The sequence below is a fragment of the Spermophilus citellus genome (genome assembly GCF_964194105.1).
Source record: "Spermophilus citellus genome assembly, chromosome: 11".
Lineage (NCBI taxonomy): Eukaryota > Metazoa > Chordata > Mammalia > Rodentia > Sciuridae > Spermophilus > Spermophilus citellus.
In genome coordinates, this window is record NC_138192.1 from 128,053,881 (window position 1) to 128,075,769 (window position 21,889).

General features: G+C 43.2%; 1 protein-coding gene across 6 annotated transcripts in view; it reads left to right on the forward strand.

The window, feature by feature from the left end:
• LOC308630428 (nuclear autoantigen Sp-100-like) overlaps positions 1-21,889 on the forward strand; it is a 52,097-nt gene that overhangs the window by 23,503 nt on the left and 6,705 nt on the right. For 4 of the 6 annotated variants that reach the window (XM_081260444.1, XM_081260446.1, XM_081260449.1 and 1 more), the window contains 8 exons: positions 1,165-1,233; positions 4,658-4,696; positions 7,661-7,735; positions 11,845-11,892; positions 13,087-13,191; positions 15,403-15,545; positions 16,868-16,906; positions 19,633-19,677. In XM_081260444.1, coding sequence (XP_081116570.1) covers positions 1,165-1,233; positions 4,658-4,696; positions 7,661-7,735; positions 11,845-11,892; positions 13,087-13,191; positions 15,403-15,545; positions 16,868-16,906; positions 19,633-19,677 — 563 coding nt within the window. The remainder of the gene's footprint in view (positions 1-1,164; positions 1,234-4,657; positions 4,697-7,660; positions 7,736-11,844; positions 11,893-13,086; positions 13,192-15,402; positions 15,546-16,867; positions 16,907-19,632; positions 19,678-21,889) is intronic. The other 2 variants (XM_081260445.1, XM_081260447.1) reach the window with 2 other exon arrangements.

Here is a 21,889-nt window from a genome sequence, read left to right on the forward strand (position 1 = left end):
CTCTATGATCATGCTTTTTAATCCTGTTTAAGGAACCATGGCCTAATCCTGGAGCATCCCAGAGCTTTTCTGCTCTCCTACTTGACTGGGCATCTTGACCAATACAGTCAGACCCAAGATGGACAGTGTGGAGGCCACTCTTCGCTCTTCTTCTTGCAGGCTAGGCAGATGCTGTACCACTGAGCTGCTTCCCCAGCTCCTCTGACAGCCACTATTACAGTTCTTCAGAGGGTTCCCAGCAAGATGGAGGACGAGTTGGACACCAATTGGCTTTCTTCTTCCCTTTCCCACTTCCTAGTTCCTCACTCCTGCTCCTTGGGATTGCTTCAAGAGTAAGCTTACTGAACAAGATCTGCTTTTGAGAATACTGGACTGCGACATCCTTATTTATTTTCTCACTTACATATTTAGTCCTTTTGGAGTTGATTTCTTTTCATTGTGACATTAGGTGGGGGTCTAACTTTTTCTCAGTATGGCAACCAATTGTCCCAGTTTATTCAAAGATATTGCAATATCATACATGGTCTGCATCAAGCCACACACACACACACACACACACACACACACACACACACATATGGCTGGGCTGGGGTTGTAGCTCAGTGGTAGTATACATACACACAGAGACAGGTAGGTAGATAGACAGACTTGTTTCTGGGCTTTCTAGACTGATCCATTGCTCTCTCTATTCTGTATTAGTACATATCATACTCTATTAAAGTACTCTAATTGCATAATATCTTAATATTCTCCCAATGGTTTTCTTTCTCAAAATTATTTAGGCTCTTATGTCCATTTTCCCCTTCATCATGATTTTTGTTGTTGTTGTTATGGGGTGCTTAACTGCTGAGCCACATCCCCACCCCATTTTTGTATTTTATTTAGAGACAAGGTTTCACTGAGTTGCTTAGTGCCTCGCTAAGTTGCTGAGGTTGGCTTTGAACTCTCATTCCTCCTGTCTCAGCCTCCAGAGCCACTGGTATTACAGGCATGTGCCACCTTTCTTCATGAATTTTAGTCATTTTGCCAACCCTTTAAAACCCTGTTTTATTTTTATCAAAATTGCATAGAACGGAGAACTGACATGTCTAAAATATTGAGTCTTCCTGCAGGAAGACTCAATATTTGTTGAGTTTTCACATCCTTCATTTATATGTTCAACAGATATTTCCAAGCTGCACAACAGAGATAAAGAAATGAACAAAATCTCATCAACCTTACATCCTACTGTGGGTATGTAGAAAATACACAAATATATATATATATATATATATATATATATATATATATATATATATATATCATATTTTATTTTTATTTTATGTTTTTTGCAGTTCCAGTCCAGGGATCAAACCAAGAGCCTCTGGCATGTTAGGCAGGCCCTCTACCACTGAGCTATACCCCTAGCCCAATGTGTAATATTTTATATGGGACAAAGGAATAACATATAAATAATATGTTATATAGCTTATAATAGTATGTAAATAATATATAAAGTAACAAAGAGTATTGCAGGTGTAGAGTGATAAAAACATTTCATTTTAGGAATGGTGGACAAGGAGAACCTCATTAACATACCGTGTATAAGATCTTAAGGAGGCAGGGACTGAGCCAGGGAGAGAGGCGGGAAAACATTCATTGCAAAGCCTAAGACAGCACTCCACGTGGTCCTTTACAGAATGGCATTGGAGGTCACCAGCTGGAGAGATGGAGTAGAGCTGGGGGAAGTGGTCTGTCAGGGTCCCGTAGCTCTCACGGGTGGTCTCAGCGTGTTGTGGTGCTGAGACTCCCCACCAAGGACACAGCGTGGTGGCCCATCGCCCGCCCTTCCTGCCTTCAGTAGTGCTTCAGCTTTCTCTCCTGTGGGGGATGCAGGCCTTCTGTTTTGTCCGTTGTTGCTGATGCTGTTGTAATTGCTGTCTTTCCTCACAGTGCGCCTTTTGACTGATCACTCATTACTCCTATGAAAGCTATTCATTTCCATAATCTGAAATTTTCTGATTTTTCTTATTATATTATTAATTGCTTCTTTGGGGGTTTCTGAGTCTATGATTATGTCATCTGGAATATTTTATATTTTTTAACCTTTCTGAGGCAGGTGTTTTAATTCAATTGCTGTCATTTCTATCACTGATTAATTATTTAAGGCTGATATTTTTCTGCGGGCATTCTATTATCAGTCTTCTATAGGTTCCTGTAAGTGATGTCTTCAATATTGTTATTGGCTAGACATCCCACAATTTGCATTTGTATTTTCTCCTTGACTCAGGAGACATTCAAGAGAAGGGGAAGAAAGGGCATGTGCTCTATTTTCTGGCTATAGAGTTCATTACACAGGGATCACGTCTGCCTTGTTAAATGTGTTACTTAGGTCTTTCATAGCCTCCTCTGTCTTGTCCAGTGATCTCTTATGAGCTAAAGAAAAAAAGTCTTCTAATAGTATATTTCTGCTTCTTATTGTGTCTCCTATGATTTCTCCTTGCTGAACACTTTTTGGCCTGAATTACACTTTCTTTAAGATTCAGTGATAAGCCCTGATTTCTTGTGGAGATATGCTAATGCATATTTATTTTCATTGTTTTTAAATATATGTTTAAGTTAATCTCTTGTATGTAGTGAAAAGTTGAGTTTAACTTTGTAATTGGATCTAAAATTTTCTTTTTCAAATGAGTCAAGCACATTTACTTTTATGGACATTAAGATGCTTGATCTTGTTTGGTCCCATTGATTTCTACTTTGAATTCTAGGGTTTGGGGTTTTTGAAATGTCAACACTCTACATTCTGTCTCTTTGCATTTTGTGTGGGTGTGGGTGTGTACTTCAGATACCTAGGAAGGTTTGCCTTTTTGTTCCGCTGGACACCTGGCCACTGAGCTGAGACTATACCTCACTGCATTCCTTACAGTTAACTCTGGTGACTAGATTCTGGCCCCGCCCATTCCTAGTGTGCACTGGTGGGAGCAAAGACACTGGATATTTAAGGATTAGGTTTCTGCTCTTGTCATCACTCTTAGATTTGTCTTTTTATGATACCCTTGATCTTCTCTTTTAGACGGTACCCATTAGCATCCCATCCAGATTTGTAAAATCAGAATGTGTTCAGTCTCCTCACCCACTCAGTTTTAGACCATGATTATTACCTTTCAGCTGTTAAAAAATGCTTCACAACTGCTCCTGGGTTTATCCAAATAATACCCTTTGACTCCTAGTGATAAAATAAAAAACTTGCTCTACCACCCATATTTCCCTCTAGTCCACCCCACTCCTTATATTTTAGTCCTTTTGCCAACATTTTTCCAATCCTTCCTTGTTTTAGTGATTTAGGTTATTTTCTCAAAAAGGGATCAGAGAAACAACATCCCCCAGGATTCTCTTTTTTGAAATTAATTATGTGTGTTAATTATACCTGAAAAACAATTTGCTAATTATTTATAGAAATATCTTGTAGATTTTTGTTCACATTAAATGTTACTGTGGAAAATTCTGTAGCTGATAAGATCCCCTCTCTTGATCTTTTTGCCTAGGTAGCTCATTCAATTCTTCCTGTAACTTTGAGGTGTGGTAAATTTCCTGGAATATGTCTCAGGGTTGACCGTCTTGAGTGCACGTCTCTGCTACAGGCTGAAAACACGTGTACTGGTGTTACATGTGTTCTATGTGATACAAGAACTTCACGTACCTTTTTCTTGACTTATCTTCAAGTATTCCTTCTATTTTTTTTTCCTTCAGAAACTCCGATGATCTGTTCATGGTTTTCCACTGACTCTTTTCTCCCTACTCATTTTTCTGAATCGTTCTTAAACATCCTTGTTTCCTTTTCTGAATTCTATAATCTATGTCCTTTTTAATTTCTGAATTGTCCCATCTCCTTTGTTTTCCTCCTACAGTTTGACTTCATTGTTCTGATGGGTTTATTTCTTAATTTCTGCATGTTGTAAACAGGAAATATAACTTTGGATTTTCAAGGTATTCCTCTAAATTCCTGCAAGTGTGCTGACATTGTCTGAAATCCTGTTTTTACCTGTTTGACATTCCCCTTCTGTTGTCACCTTCTGCCTGGTATTGAGCAATTCTAAAAATTTTATTTACTGTGACTGTTAAAACCTCATGTACTGGTGGGGTTGTGGCTCAGTGGCAGAGTGCCTGCCTAGCATGTGTGAGGCACTGGGTTCGATTCTCAGCTCCACATATCAAGAAATAAAATAAAGGTCCATTGACAACTAAAAAAAATTTTTTTAAAAACCCTCATGTTGGGCTGGGGATGTGGCTCAAGCAGTAGTGTACTCGCCTGGCATGCGTGCAGCCCGGGTTCAATCCTCAGCACCACATACAAACAAAGATGTTGTGTCCACCAAAAACTAAAAAAATAAATAAATAAACATTAAAATTCTCTCTCTCTTTCTCTCTCTTTAAAAAAAAACCCTCATGTAAATTTTATTTTTAAGAAATCATTGACAATGCAAATATAGGTTTTTGTGTTAATTTTTTCTATGTGACAATAACCAAGGTGGTGTGTTTCTAGCTGGGGATTTAGCCTCACAAAAACATAGTGGAATGAAGGTTTAAAAATAGAATACTTAAAAGCTACTTATATATAAAGCTTGTAAACCTTTGTTTATAGCTCTAAAGGATTGTTTTCTCTCTTTTCTGTTTGAAGGGAAAAAGAGACTTCATAAAGTAAACCATCTCCAAAAAGGTAAGGAGAAATGTTAGCCTTCCCTCCTTGAGCTTGCTGTGGTCCTGATCTTTCTTCCAGATCTCACCTTTGCTGCAGCCCCTAAATCTCCAATGAACCACGATAACTGATTAACTCTTGGTTTATTTAGAATACAGGCTAAGTCATTGTAACAAGGATATCCCCCAATGCAGGCTTACACCAAACAACGAATATCTCTTTCATTTAACAGTTCAGGGTGGTAGGAAGAATCTGCCTTCCTTGACATGTGGTTACCATTTCTGGGTCCAACAAGGCTGACCTGTGGTTGCTGTCTCTCAACCAGTGGAAATGGGAGAAATGAACGGAACAACCACCACTGGTTTCTTGGAAAGAAGTCTTCTACTCAAATCCCATCAGCCAAAACTTGGTCATTGGCCAGAGTTTGCTGCGAGTGAGGCTGAGAAATATCATCTCTTACCAGCATCCACGAGGGCAGCCATAACTCTCTTCTTATACAATAAAGAGAGGTTGATTGTGGGTGACAAGCAGCAGCCTGCCTACTTGCCCTTCACGTTTGCAACCAAAGTCACTACTTCCTCCAAATGAGGAAAGCATTGGTTCAAACCAAGCCTTCTCTATATTGAGACCCTTTGGCATGAGCATGAGCTGGAACCTGGGGTGCAGCACAGAATTATAAGCCAGAGATAAGCCACCCCGATTGGGAAATGGGAGGAGAGGGCAAAGTGTTAGAAGGGGGTATTGTAACTAATTGATCCAGCCCCTGGTGGAACAAGGAGAAATAGACAGTGGGAACTCAAATGACGTTGGGAACTCAAATCAATGAAGGCAAAGCTACAGCCCTGGAACCATGTTGGTTCTAAGCCTGGGAAACAGTTATTCAAACCAAACTCAGAGCACACACCGTGTTGTGCTTGGGTGTTGGAGGAAGAAGACATATGATGCTCCATTGTTTGCTGCACAGGCTACAATGTTTTGTGTCTATAAAATACTTCTAGTGTATTTATGTAGTAGTGGTGTCAGGGCTTCTTTCTTTTTCTTTCCATTACTTCTAGCATCTCTATCATTTTCCTCTCCATTCCTATCTTTATCATGTTTGTCATATCCAAATTTATACTTACCCAGGTCTTTTTCCTTTGAGCTTCTACTGGTTCCCATGGCCGTCTTTTTGGTAGATCCTTGATGTCTCCCAGATAGGGTAGATGAATGAGCCACATTCTTTTTTTAGTTCTTTAGAGACCCAATTTAGAGGAAATCTCTCAACTTAAGTTCCCTTAATGCAGAAACTTCAACCGGTTGTGGAGATCCACCCTTCTGCTGGGCCACCATCCAAGTGATCCATCCTAGTGATCTTTCTGCACAGAGTATCTTTCAAGCAGACCTAACTGAACTCCTCCTTTCCCCGGGGAAGCTCATGAAAATTGTCCTTCCTCAAAGCTCCACTGGGCCTGTGGCTGGTTCCTAGCAGGGTCTCCCTTGTACTTGTCCCAGGGTCAAGGCTGTAAATATTTCTGCTCCTCCAAATTCCTAGAGATGCAGGCCAATTCCCTTGAAGGCAAAGCCTTCTCACTTTCCTTGAGGAGAGGGGAGCTCTTAGCTCACTTCTATAGCAGTGTAGGATGCCAATCAATGGCAATTGGACAGGAAATCCAAGAACAGCCACATTTCCTGTATGCTTAATTACATTTGAGAAAAAAAAAAAACTTAAAAAGAACGACTCTAAAGGAAAGTCCAGGAGCTCTATGGGATTGGAAGTCTTAAGCCCGAGATCTCTTAATGAGGAGAGCTTGGGTCAACTGAACCAGACAACTTTATGCCTTTAATCTGTTTGACTTCAACATATTTTGATGAAAGGTGAATATAGCAGTACCAGAGAAAGACACAGAGAGATAGAAAAAGAGTCTGTGTTTGCCTAAGGTGTTCACAGCTGAACCAGGGGAGAGAAAGAGGGTATCTTGGCATGGTGAGTTGTGCCTGCACACACCACCTCACTGCTCTCCACCCACACCCACTAACTACTGACTCTGAGAGCACCTTTCCCTGAGATAGGGTTTCAGTGAACCACTTTTTGCTGTCTTTAACCTTATTAAGGCTTTCTAAGATTTTAACATTTATCTCTACAATTCCCCTGGGGCAGTGTCCTTTTGGTTAATTTCTTAGATGCTATTATCTGTTCAAAACTATTTAAATAAGGTCTTTGGTGACTTTCATTTTCTTTTCAGCCCAAATTCTTTGACCAGGGCTAAGATGCTAGTGTCTCATCCTTGTAGCTCATCCTCCCTTCTCCCTGAACAATCCAAATTCTTATTTTGCTACCATTGATTTCTGCCTCTCAACCAAAGGAAATCTACAATGTTTCACTTCGTTTTTTAATTTTTTGTATGCTTCAGATTCTTCATTGGTAATGGGGTTTAAAAAAATTTCTTTCCTAAATTTACTAGCATATGTATGTATTGGTGGTACATACCTGAAATCCCAGTGGCTCAGGAGGCTGAGGCAGGAGGATCCCGAGTTCAAAGCCAGTGTCAGCAACTTAGCAAGATCCTAAGCAACTTAGTGAGACCCTGTCTCAAAAAATTAAAGGTGCTGGGATGTGGCTCATTGGTTAAGTGCCCCTAGGTTCAATCCTGGTGTGTGTGTGTGTGTGTGTGTGTGTGTGTGTGTGTGTGTATCTTGTATCACTATCTAGAATATAATAAGCACTTAAGTGTTAGATATCATTATTATTATCACAATATTCTTTGGTATAATATGTTAATTTTTTTATTGACATGGGAGTAAATGAATTTGGATCAAGGTCAGAGTAAATACAATGGAATCTCATGTGAGCCCAGGTTACTTACTATTAAAGGCTTGGAATTTGCAAGGCTATGGACTACATAGCTTTCATTATGTATCAGACTCTTGAAAAGTTACAGTAAAGTAGAAATCTGAAAAACACTGTTATGCAATGCAACTGTTTTATATTTTTCCTTTTTTTCTCAGAAATAAAGAAAGGCAGACATAGATTCCACTCAATTCAGAATAATGCCCTTCAAAGGAAAAGAGGTTGGCCAAAAGGTAAGAAAGGAAAAGAAACGTTTTCAACAAACATTAAATTCTCGTGCTTTATTTTGTTCGTTAGTAACAAACCTGTTTCCCTAATTGCTTTATGTAGATGTGCTGACTGTTAAGAAATATATAAGATACTGTCAATTTCCAAAATGGGTCAGGGAAGGAAAGATAATACACTACAAACAAAACCTGAGTGATGAGTCTGCCACTCCTCCCAAGGCTCAAAATAGCTAACGCGCGCGCACACACACACACACACACACACACACACACACACACACATACAGGTGATGTATCCACTCCCTTCTTCTCTGACGCCCTGTGGTCATCCTGCAGACTCGGGTCTGCCCCTTCGCCGCTTCTGCCTCAGTTTACTCCTAATAACATGAGTCAGACTGGCTGCCCTCCCAGGCTCATCACGTTCATACGTGGCTTCCCTTGAGAATCTCCCACCCAACCCGGCAAGCACCTTGGACAGCTGCCTGTCCTGCAGGGAGAACAGCGGGCCCATGGAGTGTCTGCCATGGCCCCTCACCATTGCTGCCTGGAAGGGTAGGAACAGCAGTGGACTCTTCCTGGAGTCCACCTGCAGATCTTCACCTCTGTCTACTGAACCAGATCCTCAGTCTTTCCATCCCACCTGTGGAGGTTCCACCCTACCATGTAGAAAGCCCCCTTTCTCCCTGGGAAATTTGCTGATCCTTCTAGAACTCTGCTGAGTTTCTCTTTCAGCCAGGAGAAAGCTGTGGTAAAGGGATGATGAAGCAAGCAGAGAAGACATTTATCTGCCTGTCTCCTAGGTTGCCCCATTGTGATTCAGCCAGTCTAAAATTAACCTTCTCTGGATACGTGTATATGTATGTATAAATGGAATATGTACATACAGAAACATACGTATATTTATAAATATAAATACATATAGGCTATAAATTTCTCACTAGTAGAGCAAAAGCAGTATCTTCACTGCCTGTCCATTCTTAATAGTGACAAACTTGCTTTGAAATTAAGGTGTTGAATGGTCCTTCTAGAAGGTCCACACCCTGCTGCAGTTACTTCGGGCAGAGTACTTCTCAAAAACGCTCCAGTCCTGCTCCCATTTACAGCGTCTCCATGAGGCCATGGCAATCATGGTTCTTCTCTGTTCCTTTGTAGGCTCTCAGCACAGTCCTCTGCCACCACTGACCCCTCTAGCCATAACTTTCACACTTAGAGCAGGAGTGAGTCTGATCGTGTCTACATCCCTCACATTCCCATGGCCAGACGCAGTGATGTCTTAAAGACTTCTCAATTGGCTTGAAGGAGATGTCTGACAATTCTCTCTCTCTCAAAAAAAATGTAGGCTCTTTCATAAGGCCTGGGGGTGGGGAAGTCTGATGCTGCAGAACCAGGCTCCCTCTTTCCTATCGTGTTCTGGGATGCAGGGGTAGACCAGCACTCTGCGTGAGGATTTAGGATCCCATCACACCATTCCTGGATCCTGAGACATCTGCTGGAACCTAAACATCCTAACATCTTTTGCTCAGAATGATTAGTCCCACTTATCAACAAAATTATTTTTAATAACTTTCAATTCTTTCTGACCACATTGTTATTTTTGAGTTGATATAGAGTTTTAATAGTAGTAGTAGTAGTAGTAGTAGTAGTAGTAGTAAAGTGGTTACTAAGACTAGTTTACTGAAAAACAGTTAAATCCTGCTCTGTCCAGGTGTTTTACTTCCTGACTGTAAGATAGGGCAAGCCGTTGTAAAGCCAAGTTCAGCAGCACTTTATCAAATATGATCTGGTCTTCAATCCAAATTTCTCTAAGCCATAAACTAAGAGGGAGCACAATGATCTTTTGTTTCTCTGCCCTGAAGTTGTTTGCCCTTACAGGTTTTGATTGAAAGGAGAGATTAGCTAACCCACTAGCCCTAGGAGGATTTAAACAAAGAGAGACTAAGAGGAAGTAATGGCTGTTGCTGGGAAGATCCAGTTTGGATCTTCCAAAGCAGGGCTGGGGCTCCAGTTTGGCCACCTGATGGGAAAGGAGAGAGCAGATAGAACAGGTGTCGTCTCATGGAACCAGGAGTGGAGAAAGAGAGAGAGTTGGCCTGTGTCCCTTCCGCATCCTGAGTGACAGGGAGAGAGTCCCACAGAGAACCATACCTGTGTCAATGATCTTTCACCCTGGCCACCAGGAACTATCATACCCCAATCATATTCTTTGAAACTGATCAAATTAGAGCAATTTGTTCTGAGGCACAATCAAGGAGTGTTAAAAAAAAAAAAAAAAGGTTCATCTACCTCCTTGAGGACTCCAATTTCCCATTTTGTTTGTTCTTCTTAAAACTTTGAGTATAATAGCCAAGTTGATTGTTCTTTCATGCAAGGTTAGTAATTCCTCACTGCATGTATCTCTGTAATATCTTAATTAACTTCCTAAGGGTGATGCCTTGTGAGGTAAGACAAACTTGATTTGGGGATGTGAATCATCAATCAATGTCATCTGGGGCCATTTTTATCTTGATGAGGTTTAAAAACATAAAAGCAAAAACCTCTGAGTAACTCTTACGGCAAAGGTTCAGAAAATAAAATAACATCCACTCTGAGGTGGTCACAACCTGCTTAAAGGAAAGCACATGTATGACAGTGTACATGGGGGAGTTTTCTCCTAGGATCTGTACTGCCCAAATCAGCACCCCACAATGACAGCCATGAGCACAGAATCACAGGCACAGGCTTTGAGAAGTGTGAGCGGGCACTCCATGTCCCTGACTTTAACAGCCACAAACAACTGAATGATACAGTCTTAAATAATCACATGGAGTGACTCAATCTTTCCTTTTTTTTTTTCTGCACATCCAGTCAACACATAAAATCAGACTCTACATTTTTCTTAAATATCTTTTAAGTCAATTTTTTGTGCTGTCTTTAGCTCTATAACTCTTAGACTTTGAGCCTTAATTTCTACAAATCCCCCCCCCCTTGAGTAACCTTCACTAGCTTAGTTTTGAAGTCCTTGGCCATTTTCTGCAGTATTTTCAGTAGAAAAATCTTTCAAGTTTAAGTTTGGGCGTGTGATTGATAAAGTCTGCCATGAGGTCTGTCCCGAGACCTTGAATTGCCGTTTTTTCTCTTTCCCAAAGGAAATTTTCACTACCTTTCTTTAATTTGTTTGTTTTTTTATGAAGTTTTTTTTTGTGTAGCTGTAGAATGCCTTTATTTTATTTGTATATGGTGCTAAGGATGGAACCCAGTACCTCGAACATGCTAGGCAAGCGCTCTGCCACTGAGCTACAGCCCCAGCCCTTAATTTGTTTTTTAAAAATCTCTGAGCATCAGTTTCCTCACCTTGAAAGTGAGAATAGTTGTAGTACCCATTTAATAGATTTGTTCTAAGGAGTTAGTAGAGACAAAAGTTTTCTTCATATCGTTCTCACCGTGTTGCTTGGGAAACAACATAAATCAGTGTTTCAGATGTGTTTGGGATGAATTGTGGATACTAATAAAGAAATGTAGGGTGAATCTCAGGTAAGCATTACTTTTATTCTTATTTTATTGGTACTAGGAATTGAACCCAGGGGCACTTAGCCATTGAGCCACATCCCTAATCCATATATATATATATGATTGTATATACTTTTTTGAGACAGGATCTCTCTAAGTTGCTTAGGACCTTGTTAAATTTCTAAGGCTGGCTTTGAACTCACAATCCACTTGCCTCAGTCTCCCAAGCAACAGACGCCACCATGTCTTGCAGCATTACTTTTAGAACTAAGTGTAGGTCAGGGGTCAGCAAACTATGGCCCACAGGGCAAATTCCGTTCTCCAAATGTTTGTTTTAAGGTTTATTTAAACAAATCCACATCCTTTCGTTTATATATTGTCTTTGGATGTTTTCCTGATACAACTCCAGAGTCAAAGAGTTGCACTGGAGATCATGGACACAAAACCTTAAATATTTACTACCTTTACAGAAGAAGCGCCTGACTTTTGATCTTGGCATTTGTGTTTTTCTTTAAGTACTAAACAAGCTCCTGAAAAATTACATTTAAATGGTGTTTTTGAAAAACATGGTTATTTGCAATGCAATGTTGTAAACAAGAGATAATCGTGCTGCTTCTCAACTTTCTCAGGGAGAAAAAGAGTCAACGTTAGACCCTTGAAAAGAGGGAGAAAAAGAGGTAAAAAGATGCGATCAATAGACTTTTAATAATTAAACACCTAAATTCCTGTTCTATACTCTGCGTTCTGAGTGATAAATCAGTTTCCATCATTGGTTTATGGAGCCCATTCCGAACATTAGGATCTTCGTTGGCAGTGGTCAGTTTCAACCACATGGCAGATCACGTGAACTCCCATTCTATTGATTAGTCAATTGATCTGAGAGGCCCCAGGCCACCCTGTCCTGCAATTCCTTTCACTATGCCCATAACTTTTGAGGAGAGAAATATAAAGAAAAAAATATAAAATTTGTGATTGTCATGATACTTGGCGGACCCTTCTCTGGCCAGGTAGAAAGCTGTAGATGGCACAGAAGTAACACCAAACCCACGTTCTAACCCCCAGACTTCCTGGACTGCGTGGTTTTAGCCTGTCGTTTGCCACTTTGGGCTCAGTTTCCTCATCTGTAAAGATGTGGGGAAGGGTGTTTGGTAAATTAGACCAAGTTCCCTGCTGGGGCTCCCCCAGCTCTAATAGTCTGTATCTCTGAAATGACTCAGGAAAAGCCATAGACAGCTCACTGTCCCCGTCCCAGAGTGAAGTCCTGGCTGTGTGTTCGATGGATCTCCCAGATCTTGGCTGGAAAGGCAGTGGGGACTGCAGGGGTCCCTGAGCCATTTGAAGTTTCTTCTCGAGCCCCCACCCTGAGCCATTGAGGAAGCTCGGGTGGAGGATAAGTGAAGCAACTCAGAGAGCAGAGAGAGAGAGAGAGAGAGAGAGAGAAGCTACCCCATTAGGTGCCCTGTGCCACCCTGCCCTGTTCCCCCAGTCAATGCCTTGAATGGGAGACTAGACTAAAATTTGGTTATTTTTTTTCTACGTGCAGAACCTCAAAGTCATAACATGATTAGAAATACATCTTCAAAACACCAGGGGGAAAGTCGTTGTGCGGTAGGAGTTGTGGCCCCACAAGTCTGGGAGCTCAGCTTTTGCCTCACGAGGCTTCATGTAGGAATTCAGAAGGTGGGAGTGGAGGGTGACATTATCGATGGGCATCTAAGCAGCCATAAAAGAAAAACCTTGAAATCCAATACATTTTGAGTTAAAAAAGAGGGATCTCAAGATAGATGGGGAGACAGAGTGCACAGTTTTAGAGGAAGATGGAATTTAAAAACAAAACAACAACAACTACTACTACTACTACTTCTTTACAGGTCCAACAATTCCCAGAGAAAAAAATGTGAATTTCAACCTTCCTAAACTTCCTGTGACCTGTGGTGAGGCTAAGGGGACTCTCGATAAGAAGCAATTTAAGCAAGGTGAGTTTTGTTACCTTCGGTTTTTGTTCAGGAAGTAGATCTCTGTGTGGGGGTCTCTGGGTCCAGATCCAGGTCTGGGGACCCACCAGGAGGACTCCTAGGACTCAGGATATCATCCCACACCCAGGATTTATTAAAGTGGAGGAAGGAAATAAAATCAGCAAAGATAAGAGGCCCATGTGGCAAAATCCAGAGGAAGCCCAGGCTGGCTTCCAGGGGTCCCTCCTGGTGCAGTCACGCAGTGCTCCCTTAATTCCCCATCAACAAACTGTGACAACACAGTGAAGGGTCTTCTACTCGGACTGGCCTGAGCCTAAGAGTCCAGGATTTTTTTACCAGAGGTGAATTTCATAGGCACCCTCTGCCTAGCACATTCCAAAATCCCGACTCTCAGGAGGAAAACAGGTTTTCTGCATAAACCATGTTGGACAGTTTAGACACAGTGAGGCATCTCATCAGTTCTGGGTAATGGTAGAATTGCTTCCAAGATCCATATTCCCAGATACCAGCCAGGGGTCCAACTTGCAAGTAAGCCTCTCTAAGGATAGAAGTTTCTTTTTTTAATATTTATTTTTTAGTTGAGTTGGACACAATACCTTTATTTATTTATTTTTATGTGGTGCTGAGGATTGAACTCAGGGCCTTGCATGTGCTTGGCAGGCGCTCTACTGGTGAGCCACAACCCCAGCCCCAGTATAGAAGGATCTTATCTGGTATTAAGTCTTTATGGCACAACATCCCAGATAGGCTGCAGTAATGTGGCATTTTCACGCTTGTAAAATTCATAAAATGTTACCCTACCAAGATATCTACCCTTTCATTCATGAAAAAGGCCCACAGGATGCCCATCTAGCACCCGATGCAGTGAGAAACATTTCAACACCTGGTGGAAAATGTGTACATGTGAGAAATTCAACATCCATCTTCCCGGGGCTGTTTCCTAGAACATTTGTCCAGCTTTAAGTAGGAAGAGCACAGGACTTTAAAGAAAACCTTCATTCAAGTTTTAGCTATACCAACAGGTTATTGGTTTATTTTTCATTACTATAATGAAATACCCATGGAAGGATAGTTTATAAGGAAAAATGTTTATTTAGCACATAGCTTCAAAGTCTGAAGTCCAAGAGCTGTCAGCCTCCTGTGTTTGGCCCTGGGTGATGGCTTAATGGTAAGATGACATCATGGTGGGAGTCTCTAGTAGGGAAAGAGATCACATCACAAGATAGGAAAACTAGAGAATGATTGGGGTCCCATAGCAACTACCTTAAGTACTCCCAGGCAATAGCTTCAGTGACCTAAGAACGTCTTAGCAGCCCCACCTCTTAAAGGTCTCACCACCATTGACATCACCATCATAAGGACCAGGCCTTCAACACCTGAACCCTTGGGAAACACACTCTAAATATATCCAAACCATGGCAGACAGCATCTGTGTCATCAGCATCAAGGAACTCAGTCTCTCTGACCCTGAACTTCCTCCTCTACAAAATGAGAATAATAAAGTTTCCCTCACCATATTATTATGAGGGGGAAAAAAGAGATAATAGGTTTTGCCAATTATAATTTAAAGTGTAGCATGAATGTTCATCTCTCCTAATTGATCCTCCCTCCCACAATACAGTTCTGTGGGTACCAGGTATCAGTGTTTGCCCTGTGACTCTACTGCCTATGTGTGATTTAACGTTTTCCTCCGTAACACATCCATAATTACTTTTAACATCAAATAGCCATGAATCCAAATACGAGAAATCATCAGTTGCCATTAGCAGGAAGAAGGTGTTGCACAAGATGAGGCAGATGCACCTGTAGTGACAACTTTGACATGGCCACCTGGGTTCGCAGAATCTCAGCAGGCGCTTTGTGCCTTCATCAGACTTTCTGAAACCCAGGCTGGTTCCATCCTGAGGTGTAGAGAAAGGGGAAGAAATAATCTTGCTCATTATTTAGGATCATTCATTTTTTTTTCTCTTTTGATGGAACAAAATACTTTAAGAAGGTAACATCAGTGGTAATTATTTCTTTCATCACATGAAGGTCAAAGAAACACACACAATGAGGGGGGTCCCCCTCTGTCCTTGCCTTCTGGGCTGGACTGGGGTCCCTGATGTCTGAGAGGAATCCGTTCCCTGACGCACAGCAGCCCAGGCCCAGCATGAGGGAGGTCCACTGCAGCGTTTCCTGGCCGGTAGCTCAGCTTCCTTGGTCTTGCAGGGGCCCAGACGAAGAGCATAAGGACTGAGGATGGAAAATGGCTCACCCCCAGGGACTTTGAGATCAGAGGAAACCACGCAGCAGCTAAGAACTGGAAGCTAAGCCTGCGCTGCCATGGATGGACCCTGAAAGAACTGATAGAGGTATTCTGTGACAAATGGCTTCCACCAAAGGCCCACCCACATCGACACCAGGCTTCCGCAGAGTGTCGGTGTCCCGAAGCCCATCGTGATCCCCTTTCTCAGGTCATCATGCGAGTGTCCTTACGACGTGCCACTGAGGCGGTACCTTGGCTGGCTGAGGCCCTCTAAGCACGTTCACTCATGTCCTTGAAGGCAGGATGGCACCCTGTGGCCAGGACTCTGCCATTAATGAGCTGTGAGATCTGGTCACATGAAAGTCACTTAAGGTGGAGGGAGAAAGTGTTCTTAAACCTGGAGGGCCAATGTTAAAAGTCACCCATGACATACCCGAAAATAATGCATCTGTGTGGGTAGTTCCTGGTGACAGAATATTTCAACAACATCTCTTTTGATAGACCACATCAAACTGATTCTTTAACAATTGTTGGGTGAAAGTGAGAGAGAGAGACAGAGAGAGACAGAGAGAGACAGAGACAGAGAGAGAGAGAGATGCTAGGAAGAAAAACCAGGACCTTGAGGAGGCAAGACAAACACTCTTGTACTGAGCAAGACAGCCCAGCCCCCTCAAATTTACTCTTGAAAAAAAGAGTATAAATAAAATGCATTTTAAAATAACTCCTTTCCTCCTACATCAGCTGCCAACATGGAGGAAACAGGAATAGGTCTCTGTTGCAGATGAACACCTGCGTGTGTTTTGCCTCTGCGTACATCCCAGGTGACCTTTACTTGTGGCACAAGTAAAGAAAAGGTCTGCTCTCAGCAAATATTTACTGAGCAACATACAAATCGAGGAGGGCATCCAGTCTCTGAGCCCTTAGCCAGGATTAAGGCCACACATTGAGAGCAGGACTGAGGTGCCACTGCTGTAACAGGAGGCACCAACAGACACAGCTCCAGTAGCTGGGAATGGGGTGGTCATCTCCGGAAAGCTCTGAGGTTGAGGAAACTTGCATAGAAAAATTTGAACCGAGCTTGGTCTTAAAGGAGACCAGCTCTGACAAGGAACAGTGTAGAACAGGGCATCCTACAGTGCAAAAGGGATGGCCGGAAGCTTGGCTCCTGGGTGTGTTGAGAAGTTGGAAGCAATGAGACCCAACAGTCACTGGGCTGGCTGTAGAGGTCATGTGGCCAGAAGGAAGAGCCTAAATGTCCTTCAATCCCTGGGGAACATGGAAAATGACCTCCACGAAGACACCCTGAGTTTGAGTTGACAGTGAGACATCCAGGTAGAAAGATCTGGAAGGCAGTCAGAAATACCACCCTCAAAAGTCAAAAATAAGGGCCCATCATCACATCATTGATCAATCTTTTCTCTCTTTCAGGCAGGGCATCTACCAAAGCCACCAATAACAAGAAAAAAGGTGATTATCCCATGACCTTCTGCCAATGTCTCAACCGTCAAATTGTTGATTTTCCATTTCTGTTTTAAATTGATCAGTTATGATAAAATCTGACTTCATCAAATGGTGTTTGTGTAGTTGCTGCTTTTAAACATTTCTTAGCATAAGAGGTCAGAACTTCTTTGAGCATTAGAACACGTGAGATGGACGGTGGTGGGAACAATCCTTAAAAATAGACAATAAAGCAAAACTGTCCTTGTATGTATGTGTTAGTGAAAGGTCTGAGTGCCACATTATCTTAGAATTAAACAAAAAAGTAATGGGGCTGGAATTGGAAGAGCAAGCATAATTAGAAATTCACAAAACAATACTTCTAATGGCCATTGTCTCTGCGTTCTCATCTTAAGCACTGTCTGTCACTGTTTGAGGGGTTGTGTCTTCAATGAAATAAGAATGGAGCAAAAGTTTCCCGAGAAACATCCCATGGTCCCTCCAGACCACCTATTGTAAACTTCCCCTGGGAGGGTGCATCACAGGGGAGCAACCAGACTCCCTTTCTTTTCTGTCTTTCCTCTACTAGACACACACACACACGTACACACCACACACACACACACACACACACACACACACACTTCTTCAAGAGAATTGTTTTTCCTTTATGACACACTTGAGAATATAGTGACTGAAGGCAGAAGTACCCTGAAAGTCTGCCGTGATGTTTGGATGTCATTTGAGTGTGCTCCGCAAGGGTTCATGTGTTGAGATTTCATCCCCTTTGTGAGGTATTAAGAGGACAGAAACTGAATCCAACGATGGTGTCCAGAGGTGGGACTCTTGGAAAGTGATTAGGATTAGATAAGGTCACCAGAGTGGAGCCCCGAAGGCTGAATACAGTGGCTTTGTAAGAACAGGGATCGAGACCAGATGCTGTCCACACGCACTCCCTGTCTTTTGCCGTGATGTCCTTCATCACCTTTGGACTCTGCAGCAAGGCCATCATCAGATGTTGGTTCCTGAACCTCCAGAACCTTGTTTCTTTTTTCTTTGTTTTTCTAATAAAAACGGACGTGGGTATTTTGTTATAGTAACACAATATGGATTACTACGGCTGCTGACATGGAAAATCTTGTCCTCTGTGAGAGGCCCTTTGACCCCGCCAGAGGGTGTGTACAGACCTCACTTCCATCCATAAAGGTGGATTCTCCTTCATGGCAGTAGTCTGTGGAGTGCATGGACGAGCAGTTTCCTTGCTGTGGGGACTGCAGGGAAGGTGTGAGCCTGTCGGTGCCTTGCATGGCCTCTCCAAGCCTGGCTGTCCCAGAACCTGGTGAGATGGGGGAACCGCCACTCCCTGACCTCTGACCTTGGTGAGCTTATATTTCTCTACCACATCAAGAATCCAGTCCTCACAAGGCCAACTCCTGGAACTCTCTGCTCACTGGCTTCATGACCAGACACTCAGTGACTAGGCTCTGGATCCACTGGGTTTTCTGGAAAAAGAGACATTATTTGATCTATTTATTAAGACCAAACATGTCCTCGCAGCCCCAGAGCCAGGGGTGACTCTGCCCAGGATGATCAGTTGGGTTGAACGTCTCTCATCCTTCTCTCTCCAAGGCCTTCCTCCCATGGCCGTGGGCTTCTGATGGCCACGTCACTCTCTGTGCCATGGGGCAGGTGCTACTGTCAGCATCTTCTCTGTTCCTGCATTTCCTGATCAACCTGCTGGTGATAGCTAAGACTCTCTGGGCTAATAAGATCTAAAAGTGCAAGATGATCACTTCCTGGCTGCTAAGAAACCTCTTCTCTAAGTTATAACCGTGTTCATCTCTTCATGCCCTCGAGTATTCAATCACCAGCCATCTGGGGAGCAGTACTAGTGCCAGGCAATGAGCTTGACCAAAGGCAGCCGAGGGGGGCCCAGACAGCAGGCCCCAAGGACTGCGTTCTCCTTGTCTCACCTGAGAGAATAACTAATACAGTGGGGGCCCATTCCAGGCCACTGAGAGAGGAGCATGAGATGGTCACCTCTTCAGTCAGTTGTACCTTGCTTCACATCAGGTGCTTTGTCTATGACCTCTCTGCTCCAGGCTGAAGGCAAATGTGAGGCCACCAACGCTCTAGACTGGAAGGAGTACACGTCATTTCAAAGGTATCCAAGGTCAATGCCAGCTCCTGGGGTTCAGGGGAAGTGGAAAGGTTCTTCTCTTCAGGAAGAGGTGCTGCAGCCCCAAGGACCATGGACACATTTTATCTTCAGGGAGGGGCTCCAGGAGAGCTGTAGGAGGCAGTGGAGGTCTTCTGAGGGACATCGGCATGGCCTCCAGGACTGGGACATATGACCACAGGGGGCCCTGAAGGATGAGTCCTCAGCCTAATTCTCACTGCAGCTCTCCGGATGGCATGACACCTCCTTATAGAGAGAAAATACTGGAGGGTTGCAGGTAGGAGCATCAGTGAGGTTTCTCCAACTCAACTAGGAAAGGAGGGCCAGACTCCCTCCACGACTTCACACAGAGTCCCCCTGAGTCTTAGAGCCAGGGAAAGGAATTTTCACTGGACTAAACGGTCACTGACACATAATTTAATGTGTTCTCATTCTCATTAGGCAAATAGCCCATAAAAGCAGGTACAAAACAAATAGAGGGATATGGCCTAGATCCCTTCAATAAATAAGTCTATTCAAATATGTGGTTAATAAAACATCACATTCAATATTTTCACTTCAAGTTTCTCTCTTTCAGAGGAAAACACGGGAGTCTCTCAACAATGTCTTAGTTGACCCCTATGTAAGTACTATGTCCAGCTTATCCCCAGACCTCTGCCCTGGTACATGTCCTGTATCATGTCTGCTTCTCCCTAAGACGCGCTCACTCCCTGTTGGAGTATGTTGCTGTGTGTAATGAACAAAGAATACCAGCCAGGGACATGGCTCTGAGGCTGGGTGTCTCCACTGAAAGCACCTTTTCCATCAGTCTAATTGGAAAACTTCCCGTGCCCTCATCTCCCCTCAAAAGTGGGTATGGGAGGCTGAACTTAGACAACTGGGGTCTCTAGAGGCAGAGCTTGAGTGGAAAATACAGGTCTGGCCTGAAGATTAGGGGGTGCAGCAAGTTTGAGAGGGAAAACAGCTCTTTAAAGAAGGCAGTGGAGATGGAAAGATGGACAGAAAAATATGTGACATCCACTCAGAAGCAGGCAAAGAGCTCAAGATGGTCTTCAGTATCATCCTGAGGGAACAGGCTGGGCCCAGCTGGCAAGTTCAAGGTGTGGACCCTGGACCCTGTCCTTAATCATGCATAGATATGCACAGAGAGCAAGTGGCTCCTTCTTGGAGCCCCTGCGGCCAGTCTCAAGGGAGCCATCGGGAGTACTGTAGCTGGTTAGGACAAAACCATCACCACTCAGCAAATCACAGGGCGCTTTTATTCAAACTGCTTGGCTGGTGCTTAATAATGTGCAAAGCATTCTGTTCCCAAGCATCCTGTCCATTTTCGGCTTGTCATAATGCTGCCTGCTTTGAGGTCTGCCCAAATCATAGATGACTCCTCTTTCTAAGCCAAATCACACCTGGATTCTTTTCATGACAATGAGATGCACCTTTTAGGTAGGTCTGGTTTTTGCACAACTGCAGGGGGCACCTCTCATTATAGAATGTTATGCAGCTAGACTGATGCAGGATGCCAGCAAGAGGGATAAAAAATGGGGGTTGCCGTGCCCTCTGGTTTGCTGTCAAATGCACTGCCCTAACAAGATCTAGGTACCCCCACGCAGCCAGTGTTCCTGTGCTGGAGCTGGGACCCTTCAGTGGTTGAAGAGCTCTCACATCTGGAGTCTGGATAACTTGATTGACAACAGTCATGGTTCTTGCAGCCCATAGTCAAACCTTCTGTGAAGATGAAAAGGCAACTGTTGGAGTGAGGATGTCCTCGCCCTTCTTCAAGCCCAGCCCTTGCTCAGAAGAAAACCTTGGCTGCACATTGCAATCACCAAGGGGTGGGGGTCACCCCCAAGATTCTAATGTCATTGGTTTAATGTGCTTCCCAAGAATGATGATTTTCCAAAGTCCTCCATTAGTTTCTTTAGCGCAGCCCCTGTTGTGAGTGACTGTAGACCAGGGCTGCTCGATCTGTAGTGTATGTGATATCCCCCTGGAGCCAGGCAGGCCACCACTGGCTGGGTCTCATCCTGGCCCCTGATTCAGCACCTGAGGGGTAGAACCCAAGACGGTGTACTTCTAACACGTCCAGGTGATACTGATGCTGCTGATCTAGAGACTACTGCCTTAGACACAGAGGTCTCACCTGATGACTGTGAATTAGAACCACCTGGGCACATTCACCACCAACCCAGACACACTGAGTTGAAAAACCTCTGGTCATGGAGCCCCAGGCCATCTAAAGAGAGAGAGAGAGAGAGAGAGAGAGAGAGAGAGAGAGAGAGAGAGAGAGAGTTTGTTTTTGTTTTTGCTGGGGATCTAACCCAGAGCCTTTCATATACCAGTCCAGCACTCTACCACTCAGCCACACCCCAGCCCTGAATTTTTTAAAAACTTCCTAGTGATTCTATTCTACAGCAGATTAGAAACAAAAGAACAAATTTTTCTTGCTAAGAAGATTAAAGAGAGGGTCAGGGATGTGCCTCAATGGTAGAGCACTTGCCTAGCATGCTCTAGTCCCTGGTTTTTTTTTTTTTTTAATCACCATCATAAAAGAAAGTAGGAAAGAAGGAAAGAAAAAAGGAAGGAAGGAAACCTTAAGTCTGCAGGCTTCCTACACCACATAACTCCAGCATGGGATTTGCCTGTATTAATCATTCTTTCTCAAGGCCCACTTGCCCTGTATTTATAGGATGATGACTCAGGAACCTTGACCCAGAAAATTAAAAATAATGGTCAGCATCCACAAGTCTCACCTATTAGGACAAAAAGGAAAAATGGTTGCCAGGCTGTATGCCAGGGTGACCTCGGGAGTCCTTGGAGGTGTGCCCAATGACTTCCCT